At 42.5% G+C, this 12965-nt stretch overlaps 1 protein-coding gene across 1 annotated transcript in view; it reads left to right on the forward strand.

Annotated features, from left to right (window-relative positions):
- Nucleotides 1-12965, forward strand: part of MKLN1 (muskelin 1) — a 199825-nt gene that overhangs the window by 51641 nt on the left and 135219 nt on the right. The window contains exon 4 of the mRNA XM_038752328.1: nucleotides 2745-2833. Within this exon, the coding sequence (XP_038608256.1) occupies nucleotides 2745-2833 (89 nt within the window). The remainder of the gene's footprint in view (nucleotides 1-2744; nucleotides 2834-12965) is intronic.

A 12965-nucleotide genomic window follows, 5' to 3' on the forward strand; every position in this document is an offset into this window, starting at 1 on the left:
TAGCTAGGTGGGTGCAGCCTGTAGCCTACTGGAAAGAACACAGTCCTGGGATTCAGAGGACCTAGGTTCTAATCCAGACTCTGCCTCTTGCCTGCTTCATGATGTTGGGCAAGTCTTATCTTCCCTGTGTCTCTGTTTCCTCACTACTTGGTCTGCCTCCTCCTTAGATTGTGAACCTCATGTAGGTGAGGGACTCCTGCGGAGTCCTTGGTCCCCTTCTGTTCTCTATCCACACTCACTCCCTTGGTGAACTCATTCTCTCCCTCGGCTTCAACTATGATCTCTACGCTGATGACACCCAAATCTACATCTCTGCCCCTGCTCTCTCCCCCTCCCTCCAGGCTAGTATGTCCTCCTGCCTTCAGGACATCTCCATCTGGATGTCTGCCCACCATCTAAAACTCAGTATGTCCAAGACTGAACTCCTTATCTTCCCTCCCAAACCCTGCCCTCTCCCTGACTTTGCCATCACTGTAGGCGGCACTACCATCCTTCCCGTCTCACAAGCCCGCAACCTTGGTGTCGTCCTCGACTCCGCTCTCTTGTTCACCCCACACATCCAATCCATCACCAAAACCTGCCGGTCTCACCTCCACAACATCGCCAAGATCCGCCCTTTCCTCTCCGTCCAAACTGCTACCTTGCCAGTTCAATCTCTCATCCAATTCCGACTGGATTACTGCAGCAGCCTTCTCTCTGATCTCCTATCTCGCCCCACTTCAGTCTATACTTCACTCTGCTCCCCCAATTATCTTTGTGCAGAAACACTCTAGGTATGTTACTCCCTCCTCAGAAATCTCCAGTGGCTGCCTGTCAACCTACGCGTCAAGCAAAAACTCCTCACTCTCGGCTTCAAGGTTCTCCATCACCTCGTCCCCTCCTACCTCACCTCCCTTCTCTCCTTCTCCAGCCCAGCCCTCACCCTCCACTCCTCTGCCGCTAACCTCCTCACTGTACCTCGTTGTCGCCTGTCCCACCGTCGACCCCTGGCCCACATCCTCCCCCTGGCCTGGAATGCCCTCCCTCTGCACATCCGCCAATCTAGCTCTCTTCCTCCCTTCAGAGCCCTACTGAGAACTCACCTCTTCCAGGAGGCCTTCCCAGACTGAGCCCACCTTTTCCTCTTCTCCTCCCCATCCCCTCAGCCCTACCTCCTTTCCCTCCCCACAGCACTTATATATATTTGTACAGATTTATTACTTTATTTTACTTGTACATATTTACTATTCTATTTATTTTGTTAATGATGTGCATAAAGCTTTAATTCTATTTGTTCTGATGATTTTAACACCTGTCTACATGTTTTGTTTTGTTGTCTGTCTCCTCCTTCTAGACTGTGAGCTCGTTGTTGGGTAGGGACTGTCTCTATATATTGCCGACTTGTACTTCCCAAGAGTTTAGTACAGTGCTCTGCACACAGTAGCGCTCAATAAATACGATTGAATGAATGAATGAATGAATCTCTGACCCATAGAGACACCATGGACACATCTGTTCCAGAATGCCCCACCTCCACCTGCAGTCGTTCAGGCAGTGTTTGTTGCATGTGTGCAAATGGGCAGGCAGTTTGGATTTACTCTTATTTTAGGAGAGATTGAGGATCTTGTCAATACATCAAAGCCGGGAACAGATTTTTGAAAAAGCGGTAGTAGGAGGCCCTGACCATAATAATAACATAATAATAATTGTATTTGTTAAGGCCACACTAAGTACCAAACACTGTTCTAAGTACTGGGGTAGATACAGGGTAATCAGGTTGGGCACAGTCCCTGTCCTTCATGGGGCTCACAGTCTTAGTTCCCATTTTACAGATGAGGGAACTGAGGCACAGAGAAGTGAAGTGACTTGCCCAAGGTCACACAGCAGACAAGTGGCAGAGCTGGGATTAGAACTCAAGCCTCCAACTCCCAAGCCTGTGCTCTTGTCACTAGGCCATGCTGCTTCCCAGAATCCGGGACCATCATCCATCCCTGCTTTTCATTCATTCATTCAGTCAGTCATATTTATAATCCCTGCTTTTGTGATAGGATGTTGTACTTTTCTGAAGTGAGAGGTGCCTCTCCATTTTTTTGGTATTATCATTTTTTTGTGAGCTATCAAAATCCCAAATAGACATTTCCGAGACTTCAAACATCGCGCTACGTGATAGCCCTTTTAAAAATGCTTAATAACGCACAATAATAATAATAATAATGATAGCATTTATTAAGCGCTTACTATGTGCAAAGCACTGTTCTAAGCACAAGCACAGGTGATCTTGAGCCCTGGGCAAACCCTGAAACTTTTGAAACTCATGGCTCTCCGAGCGTTTCAATATTTTTTTTCCTTTCAGGAGGTTGTTATATATAAAACTGCCTCAGATGGTACTAAATTAGATTCTTATACAGTCATCTCTAAATTAGAAATCTTAACACAGCTGTGGACATGTTATGCCTTTCATCTCAGTTTTCCAAGTACTTCATAAAAAATTGAAGTGGGGCACCACCTAGCCGAAGGAGGTAAGTGTTCTCAGCACTCTGTGTACAGAGAAATGGGAAGCCAAGAGATGTTAAGTGATTTGCTCAAGATCACAGTAAGGGTCAGTAACAGAGCTGCCGTCTCGACTCATAGCCTCATGCTCTAACCACTAGGGAACACTGCCTCCACTGTACTTAACAAGATAAAACCTAGTGTCATAACTCTGTTGTATTTTGGACAAAATGCTGAACACTGAGGTAATGTTAACTTGTTTTTCCCCCCCGCAGTGGCTTGAAGAATGATTATAACAAGGAAACGTTCACCTTGAAGCATAAAATTGATGAGCAGATGTTCCCCTGTCGATTCATTAAGATAGGTAAGTATTTTTTCAGCATTTTGGGTTAAAAACAAACTCTCCACCATACCAGTTCCCATCTCAACACTCTGCGTTAAAGTAGCACTCTCAAATGGCTTTCTCAAATGGCTTTATATATACCTGTATGTATGTTTGTACATATTTATTACTCTATTTATTTATTTATTTTACTTGTACATATCTATTCTATTTTGTTAGTATGTTTGGTTTTGTTCTCTGTCTCCCCCTTTTAGACTGTGAGCCCACTGTTGGGTAGGGACTGTCTCTATATATTGTCAACTTGTACTTCCCAAGCGCTTAGTACAGTGCCCTGCACACAGCGCTCAATAAATACGATTGATTGATTGATTGATTGATTGACTTCTCATTTTACGGCTTTTTGAAGTGTTTTGAGCGTGCTATTCCCCTGTTATGCAGAAATGATCACTTCTACAGAACTCTGACGTCCTGAAACCAAACGCTGATGAACCCTCAAGAAGTATATGTGTTTAGCCAAGGGTTATTTCTGAGAAAATTGTATTTTCTACTTAAATTGGACAAAGAGTTGTAAGAAATGTTTTCCTCTGCTCTAGGGAGTTTTCTTTGAACCTTAATAACCTGTCGGAAGAAAAGTTTTGGGCTGGAGCGTTTATTTTCTTTCTCTTAGACACTTCAGCACACTATTTATTCAGAGCTGGATGAAAGTGAATCCGATCCTAAGATAAAAATGAAAGGCTGAGTCATGAGCCTGTTCATATAGGGAAGACTCTTTGTGGCTAACATTGTCTCTGGCTTTTTGCTCCGTCATTGTTTTTTCCACCTAGGCAGTCTCCCAGTGCTCTTCATTATGCAAACAGAAGAATTACAACAACAAAGTGGCTTTGGGAGATGATACTCAGATCACTTGCCGGGGGGCCGGGCACTGCCCTTACCAAGAATAGTTTTGTCTGTTTTGTAATACTGCCACCATGTCACTTGATTAGAACTATGAGCCAATTGGGAAAAGTACCGTTGTCTTTCCCGATGAGCGTTTTAACTTTTATTTGAGATTTTAAATCAGTCATTCTGGATATAATCTTAAATCAGAGTGGATAAAAATCCGAGGTTTGGAGTGTCTTTGAAATGATCATCATCATCATCAATCGTATTTATTGAGCGCTTACTATGTGCAGAGCACTGTACTAAGCGCTTGGGAAGTACAAATTGACAACATATAGAGACAGTCCCTACCCAACAGTGGGCTCACAGTCTTAAAGGGGGAGACAGAGAACAAAACCAAGCATACTAACAAAATAAAATAGAATAGATATGTACAAGTAAAATAAATAAATAAATGATGCAGAGTGAGGTTTTTTGGAACATTCTGCACACCATTTTTCCCGAGTTCATTGCCACAAATTTGGGTGTGGAAGTCCGGGAGAATGCTGGAACGTGGTTCGGTTGCTTCTTTCTCTGTGAAATAGGCTTAAGCGAATCCGTTCGTAAGGTGCGGAGACATTTGGGTTAGGTCATGGAAGCAAACCATCTTGTGTCATTGACTGTCCCTGAGGTGGTGGAGCAGGACCTACCATTTTTCCGGGTGAAACTAGTGGCCGTGGAGGGAGAGTTAGCTCCAGGAAAGGAAAAAACCCTGGGGTTTTGAGAAATGAATCTTTGGAAGGTGGAGGTGGTTAGGAAACCCTCTTGGGGCTGGTTAAATACAGTTTCCTTTGTATAACTGTTGTTGATGGGGTGTTTCCAAGATTATATTGCATTTCTTTTTTAAAGAAAAAATCTCAGGTCAGTTTTGTTTTAGGTTAATTCAGTATAGTGAAGGGAAGGGTTTGGGAGCAATGCGAGAGGTAGAGGAGGAGAGTGAGAATTTCGTGATGGATATTACATTTGACATGACTAAACTTTAGCCAAATGGAGGTTGGGTAAGTGGGGCTATTGAATTTCAAAAACATTTTCGTGAATTTTTCCTTGTTATCTGATGTATTTGGAGTAGATGTGACTTTCGTAGACCATTGCTTACAGAAACTGAAAATAGTTAAACGATCTTTTCGTAGACCAGAGTAAAGAAAATAAACTATTGTATTATAAAACCTGTGCAGTTCAAATTGGGTAGCTTAGGTTTATAGTTATATAGGTTAGGATGATTCTGCGGTGTGTTTCAAACCTTGTAGCAGCTGAATTTTCAACCCCTGAGTGAAGGCCTTTCTTGTATTCAGTTACCTTTTTTGGTTATGTCAGCTTTGTATCAGATGTTTACAGAAGAATATACTGAGACACGAAGTTTAGATAATTACTGTCAGTTCACCAAAATAGATTTTTTTTTGTTGGGTATAATCTGCAAGTTTAAAAATATTCCAACATTATCCTTTCTCTTGCAAGGAACGCTGGGGTATATAGAGTGTCCTTGTTGGATAAAGTGATGCCACTAGGTCAAAGTTTTGTTCACTTTCCAAGGTATCAGGCATCTTGTTTTAGAACAGAGGTAATAGCTCTTTCTCGTTAGTTGAGTTTCAGGGTAAAGGGAGAAAGAAGAAAAGGCTCAAGGCTCACCTCAACCTTGAGGGTTTTGCATGGCCTAGTGAACAGAGCTCGGTCCCTGGGAGTCGGAAGGTTCTGGGTGCTAATTCTGCTGTGTGACCTTGGGCAAGTCACTTCTCGGTGCCTCAGTTATCTCATCTGAAAGGGGATTAAGACTGTGAGTCCCATGTGGGACAGGGACTGTGTCCTACTCAATATGCTTGTATCCACCCCTGCACTTAGTACAGCAGCTGGAACATACTAAATGCTTAACAAATACTGCAATTATTATTATTATTATTGTTGTTGTTGTTGTTGTTACCACCCCACTGGGGCAGAGTTCATTTTGGCTTCCTTGCCTAGCCCAATCTGATTATTTTCTTTCACCCTTCCTCCCTCTCTCCTTTCCACCCCCTCTCTGGATTTGTCTATGTCTCTGTCTGTCAAGCACTAACTTTCCCCTCCAAATGAGGTTGTTTAATACTGGCATTTTTGTCATCCAACTTATATCTTTTTTCCGTTAGGTTATCAAAAGTGTTTTTTCTCCGCTTAAAGAAGACAGAGTTGATAGAGTTGCACTAAATATTAGAAAGTCCCTTAATAAATTCCTGGCTCCATTTTGGCACCACAACCTGGGCATTAAAGATCACCAAAGTTACTAAAGATTCAGAGAATCAGATGAAAGTCAGCATGGCCAACCCAGTCATGAATGCCAGGGGATGTCATGCCAAACTAACTTGCCCTCCTCCAGATGTGGAATCACCAGTAGGAGATTCATGTTGTCCATCCTTCCCTATTGCTGCGGTGCATTTCTTGCTCTGATCTTGGACTCCCAGCCCCTTTCTTCTGATCACATCTGCCCTATCCCAAGTGGCAGGGCCACCAAGTGGAAACTGGAGCCCTGATGAGCCTTTGTGGCTTTGAGCCTGACTTCTTCAACTGCTGTCGAGCCATTTTTGACCCATAGCGACTCCATGGACTCACCCTCTTCAGAACGTCCCATCTTCTGTCTTAAGGTCATTCTGCTGTGCTGTCTTTAGAGTTTTCTTGGTAAAGATAGGGAAGTGGTTTCCCATTGCCTTCCTCAGCACAGTAAAAACGTGAGTCTCTCCCATTCCCTTTGGTCACAGTTTTGAGCACTTGATCATCTGCCTTTGACTGTTTCCCATGCTGCTACTGCCCGGCACAGGTGAATCGACTTTGACGTTTCAGTTTAGGCCTTTGTATGGCATAGCTCTAAACTTCATCAATGTATGCAAACTCTCCTGCCACTATAAGGCATTGATTCACAGGAGAGTTGAGCCTGGCACACAACCCTGTTTATTGTTCTTGTAACCCTCCCTGACCTGGATGGAAAAGGTAAAAACCTGGCAGATTCGGGACTCAGGGGTAATCCTTTAAAAAGTTCCAATTTTAGTCTGAAGGGAAAAAAGATCGTGGTGACTAAATAGTCACCTTGAGGGCAAAGAAAAAGCAAATAAGCTTTAAGTATATCTGGAATGATTTGAATTAGCAACACTGTGACTTTTGAGAGACAAGGCAACATGACACACACTCACAATGGGGATTTATAAGATAAGGCAGAGATGAGTAATTGGGTTAATGGTTTAATGCTTATGTGTCTGGACCTGCTCTCCATATCGCTTTTATTGTGAGGTACTGCAAACTGTATAGTACACAGGTAAATGAGGTGTGCCTTTTTAACAGTAATGCAAGTTGCCCACGTTGCCCATGGTATCTTAGAATTTGAGCTTCATTCGCTAAGCACTGCAATATTCTTTCTGAGAGTGTATATAATGGAATCATCCATGCATTCTTTTAATGACTCCCCCATTAAAGATTTAGAATAACTGAGGCAAATAGCATTTGGTGTGGAATGGAATAGGATAGAATTTCAGATATTCCAAATAACTCTGATATTTTTCATAAACACTATTCCTGTTCTTGAGCTGAGCTGGAAGAAGGGTAGAGTTGTTTAATCATTTTTAAGATTTAGAGACCTTAAGGATTCCCAAGAAAAAGAAATGAATATTAACTGTTCTACAGAGATTATGCAGCGTTATCTTCTAGAACAAACTTTCTCCTGTCAAAAGGTTGCCTACCTGAATTTATTTCTGTTTAGCCAAAGCCAGATCCCCAGTTAACCCAAACAATGATATCTTTAAACATTTTTATTTATTTATTTTACTCTTTGGGGAGACTGGGTGTTCAGAACTAGGAAGAGCAAATTATGGAGCAGCTGAGGTATTTATTTTAACAGTGGAAGATACTCCAATTTCTTACATATGTGCTTTGCAGTATTTGGATGTTTGCCAAGAACTTCACCTTCACTGAACATGAGAAATACTGGGAACCAGGGAGACACTAGTGGGGCTTGGTTGTCCTAATTAAGGATTAGCTTAAACATTTTAAAGATTTGGGTAACTTGGAATTTCCACTTCAGGTGCGAAGAGGTTGTTTGAAATTTTGACACTTAGGAGGAAAAGAACCCAGGAATTTGTCAGGGCAGGGAGAGTCCCATTTATGAGTTGGCTCGAGATAGTTATCTCTTCTTGACTACTTGCATCAGCCTCCTGGCTGACCTCTCTGCCTTCATCCTCTCCAGTCTGTACTTGGCTGCCTGGATCATTTATCTAAAGAATGGCCCTGCCGTTGTCTTTCCACTCCTCCCAAACCTCGGTGTTTGCCCATCTGTCCTTGCGTCCCCCAGAAAATTCCTCACCATTGGATTTATGGCACTCAGTCGGTTCTCCCCCTCCTGCCTATGCTCCCTTCTCTCCCGCTATATCCACCCCATGCATTTGATCCTCTAACCCCAACCTACTTACTCTTCGATCTCATCTCTTGCTTCTTGTTCGTTCACTCCCTCCCCCTTCCTATCTGACAGACCAGCACTCTGCCCATCTTCAAAACCCTACTAAAAATTTAGGCCTTCCCTGACAAACCTCATTTCCCAACCTATTCTTCCTCCATTCTGTTACCTGGTATTAATTTCTCTCTTCTCCCCTCCAAATTTTTCCTCCCTTCTGCATCACCCATGCATAACCCCTCTTCACTTGGATACTCATCCCACCCTCACAGCACTTATGTATATATCTTTATGCTTCCCCTACCTGTAATTTGTTTTAATGTCTGTCTTCACTAGACTGTAAGTTACTTGAGTCTAGGGAGGATATGTACCAACCATTCATTACTCTCCCAAATGCTTTGTTCATTGTTCTGCACATAATAAACACTCAAGTACTATAGATGGATTGAAATGGTTTATTTTGGGGGAGAAGTAAATTTTGTATGGAGGCCCGTGATGAAGTAGGTTTTCTCAGTGACGCATTCCAGACCCACATCACACCTGATGAGGTCTGCTGAAAACATCTGTGGGGTCATTTTAAGGTTATCATAACCCAGAATAGTTCTTACTGGACTCTGGGAAATTTCCTGAGGTGTGGAACACTTACACAGATTTACATATTCCCCTCCCCAGAGGAGGATAGCACTTTGTTTTATTTTAAGAGTCCTGTAGGTCCAGATATGAAACCTCACCCAACACCTGTCACTTTCCTGTTTTGTGGATGTTAACCCATGAATAGAAATCTTTGAACAAAGGCCAGAGGCAGATTCTGAAAGAAAATCGGAATTCATGTTCATTCCTAGCAACCAAAGTTGAGGTTGAAACTTGTCAGAGTGATTTTTATTAATATCCCTGTAAAGTCTTGTCTGTCCCACTTTAATTTAGCTTGAGCTTGTGTTCTCATTCCCACTTCTAAATAGGTGGTCATCCTAATTAAAGAGGAAGTAAACGCTTTCCAAATGGCTATATTTTGCAAAACATCTAGGGCAGAGTTCTGGCCTCTGACAAGCCCCATGCTAATTCACTGGGGGCTATTTTTCATGAGAAAACTGAGGTTTGCATTTGAATAGCTTTTTATTTGTTCCTTATAAGATTTTAGTAATAGACATTCTCTTTGAGTGAAAAAGATTATCTCTGTAGAATTTATATTCCTAGTATCCCTCAGCACTTTAGAGTCCTTGCCCCTTCATCGGAACAGTTCGAGGCCCTGTAGAAATCAGAGAACTCAAAACATTCTTGTCCAAAGGAATAAAAATGCTAAGGCATCACAGTAAATTAAAAGCACAGGCAGCATTAACAGCATGTTTTACATTTTGACATTGTCCTTAAGAAAAGAATTCAGTAAGGAAATGTTCCACAAAGGTAGAAAAGCAAAGACGTCACAGAGCAAGATGATAAAATCAGCAGAAGTGAGGCAGCATCCAGTCCTCTTGTTAGAGGTCAAGGGCATTACTGTGGTTTCGCTTAAATCCCCATTGTCTTTGCAGCTCGTGTATATACCTTGCCCGGACAACATGTCTGTAACTCTGCTTTCCTGCTGTTACTGAGCATGTTTTCGTTTGTGTTCTCCCCCCGCCCTTCTCCCCGCCCCCTTTACCTTTAAGGGAAATCTAAAACCAAAAGCTTGAATGCTGCTAAAGAGTTTTGCTCTTGGGCTAGTGTTTTTCCAGGGTTGGCCGCAGCTTGTCTTTCAGAGTCTCTGGCCATTCTGAAAGGGGCATCGTGAGATCTTTCATTTCCGTAATGCACCAGCTCCTGTTACAGAGATATGGTGACTCAGCGAGTCCGAATGGTTGTTTACCCGTTCAGGGTGGATTGCTGAAATGCTTCTTAAAACAAAAAATAATGCCGTGGAATGTTCCTCTTTCCAGAGCCTCCTGGAGTTTTTTAATGCTCCAGTCAAGATTGTCAAAACAAATCCAGCCCCGCAGCACTTCCTCTCAGTGCAGTTATTCCTGGTCAGATGAGCCACATTGCAGGCTATCTGGGGAGCTGAGGGGTTGCTTCCTTCTTTGCTGCTTATGAAGTTCAAAGGAGGGAGGGGGAAATATCTGGATTGTTTTCTCCCCCTTCCCCCAGTCTCCAGCTCCCTGGCCGAGAGCCCTAGCCCAAGCCCGGATGGGCCCAAGGAGCTGATTGACTCAGGGTCACCCAAAGCTGACCCAGGCAAGGGAAAAGTATGTAGCCACTGACTGCTGATCCATTGCTGTTGATTGTCCATGGTCTTTTTCTGCTTGCTGCAGTCAATGCAAAATCACCAAATTTGCATCCCTTTCCTGCACTTCATACAGTCAGTTTCTTTCTCTTTGTCTCAAAAGTCTTCCTTGACTAATCGAATTTATTATTTCAACTACGCAGCACTTCTAAAGAGATTTTGGGATTTCTCCACATACCGTTCAGTTTTTATTAATGTGGAAAGGGAGACCCTTATTTGGTAAGACTCTGGGAGGTATTGTAATTAAGGTTATTTAGATTTTGAATTTCCGTGCATGAGCAGCTGTAAAATTTAATTATTGATGTTTACTCAGGGAATGGAGGGGAATTTGAGCCCCGGGGGTACTTTTCAATGTTATACTGAAGTTCTGAATGTTATACTGAAGTGGTCAAGTGTTCCAAGTAAGTTGCATTTGATTCTTGTTTCGTTGGATCACTCAGTCAATCATTGGTACTTACCACTTACTCTGTGCAGAGCCCTGTACTAAGTGCTTGGGAAAGTACGATACAATTACTTTGGTAGGGCTTAGGAGCCTGCAGTGTAGAGCAGAGCTTAAAACAGCTTCAAAAGTCACTTTCCATATGAATACCTACTCAGTTTGATCACGATGCGTGTTTTCAGTCCGCATTCTGGGTAGACCGTCTTCTGAAAACATGAGAATGTTCGGATACAGTGAAATGTGGTGTCAGAAAAAATGGTTATGCTTGCTTTCGGTCAGTGAGTACACCGATGCAACTTTTAATGGCAGTTTTGCAAGGAAACAACACTCGCGTTAATAGGAGAACTGGGAGTATTCGTGAGATGATAGATCAATAGCTGAAAGCCATTTATGCCCAGAATGGATAAATTCAGCACAAAACTACTTTGCAGTACTCGCTGCTGTTCCCACCAACTTACCTTAATTCACATTGAGTGCTGGAGGCAATTGTGGTTTTGCAGAAAGAGCCTGAGCCCTGAAGTCAGAAAACTAGATCCTAAGTTCTGTCACTGGCCACCTTTGTGACCTCCATCAAGTCACTAACTTTTGCTGGGCCTCAGTTCCCTCATGGGTAAAATGGAGCCAATACTTGCTTCCCCCTGGAATGGTGGTAGGACAGAATGAGATAACTGAGATGAAAGAGCCTTGGGAAAGTTAAGAAAAAAATACTTCAGGGTATCATCATCATTATTCTCTGACTTTTCCATCCTGGGCCTCTGAGCAGACAAAAAGAAAGCTCTGTGAGAAAGTAGGGATGTGCTCCGTGAGAAGGACTGGTAACTAGGCTGAGACCGTTAATTAATCTGACATAAGGCAGTGCTAACTTGTGGGAAAATGTATTTGTTATTTTTAGTCCGTGCTGCCTTTGTAGTGAGGGTTTGAAGGGTAAGAAAATTTTAGGCCCACATGACCTCCTTAGTGTGACAAATCCATTAGCTGCTATAAGAAAGAAGTATGAAAAGGTTTCAGATTGGGTTTATAGTTCTCTAACGGTCTCAAGTTTTCCTTTTCTGTTCCATAGTGTTGTTCCGTGAGCCGGTTCAATTGTTTATTTAGCTATTTCCTCTTGATATATTTGTGCTACTTACTGTGTCCTCATTCTTCCTCTTGCTCTCGCAATTTGTAAATGATGGGCTGTCTCCCCCTACCAGGTTGTAAGCTATTTGCTTCTGTATGTCTTGCTTCTTTTGGACTCTCCCATGCAATAAGACCATTGATTGCTTGAAGTTGCTTCCATTGTTTTTGTGACCAATGGGGAGAATTATTTATGTTGGTCTAAAAAGTTGGAAAATGTCTTTAAAAAATGATTCCTAAATTGAAAAAACATTCAAACTGCCCCGGGGGAATGACAGGGGAGGCCTGTCCTCCACCCCACCACACATATGTATATCTCTAAATTATGTGTTTTAAATTATTTATTTATATTAATGTCTAATAATAATAATAATAATGGCATTTATGTCTGTCACCCCCCCTAGACTGTAAGCTTTTTGGAGCAGGAGATGTATCTGCCAATTCTGTTGTACACTCCCAAGCGCTTAGTACAGAACTCGGCACATAGTAAGCTATCAATAAATACCACTGAAAATGATTAAGGGTACCCTGAGAAAAATAGTGTCATAGACAATCTCAGATACCAGGAAAATACCTACCCAGAGCCTGTGTCTGGTCAAATGATATTCTGTCGCCATTGAAAATGAATCTGCATGATGGGAGGCATTTGGGATGCTTCTCGTGGTTCACGGATTTGTAGTGTTCTTGGCCAAACAAGTGGACACATTCTGGAGGGCGAACCATGAGAACAATATTTTAGAAAGGCAGCTTCATAACTAAAAAAAAAGAAGTTTCTCAGAATGTGTTGGCCTTGGCTTTCTGAAATTCAGTTTTTACAAAAAACACCATTCCTCAATAATACTTGGCTCCACTGGCCAGCTCCAAGCAGCTGTTTCAAGGGGGAAGAGCTGAGGGATCTTGGAAAAGCCTCCCGTTTTCTTTTCCTAGTCTTGGTCGATGCTCCTACTGTGACTGGTCTCGGTTATTGAGCTCTTACTGAGTAGTTCTCTGCGCTGGGTTCCAAGGCCCAAGAAACTCACACAAGGGT

The sequence above is a fragment of the Tachyglossus aculeatus genome, chromosome 10 (assembly GCF_015852505.1).
Source record: "Tachyglossus aculeatus isolate mTacAcu1 chromosome 10, mTacAcu1.pri, whole genome shotgun sequence".
Taxonomy (NCBI): domain Eukaryota; kingdom Metazoa; phylum Chordata; class Mammalia; order Monotremata; family Tachyglossidae; genus Tachyglossus; species Tachyglossus aculeatus.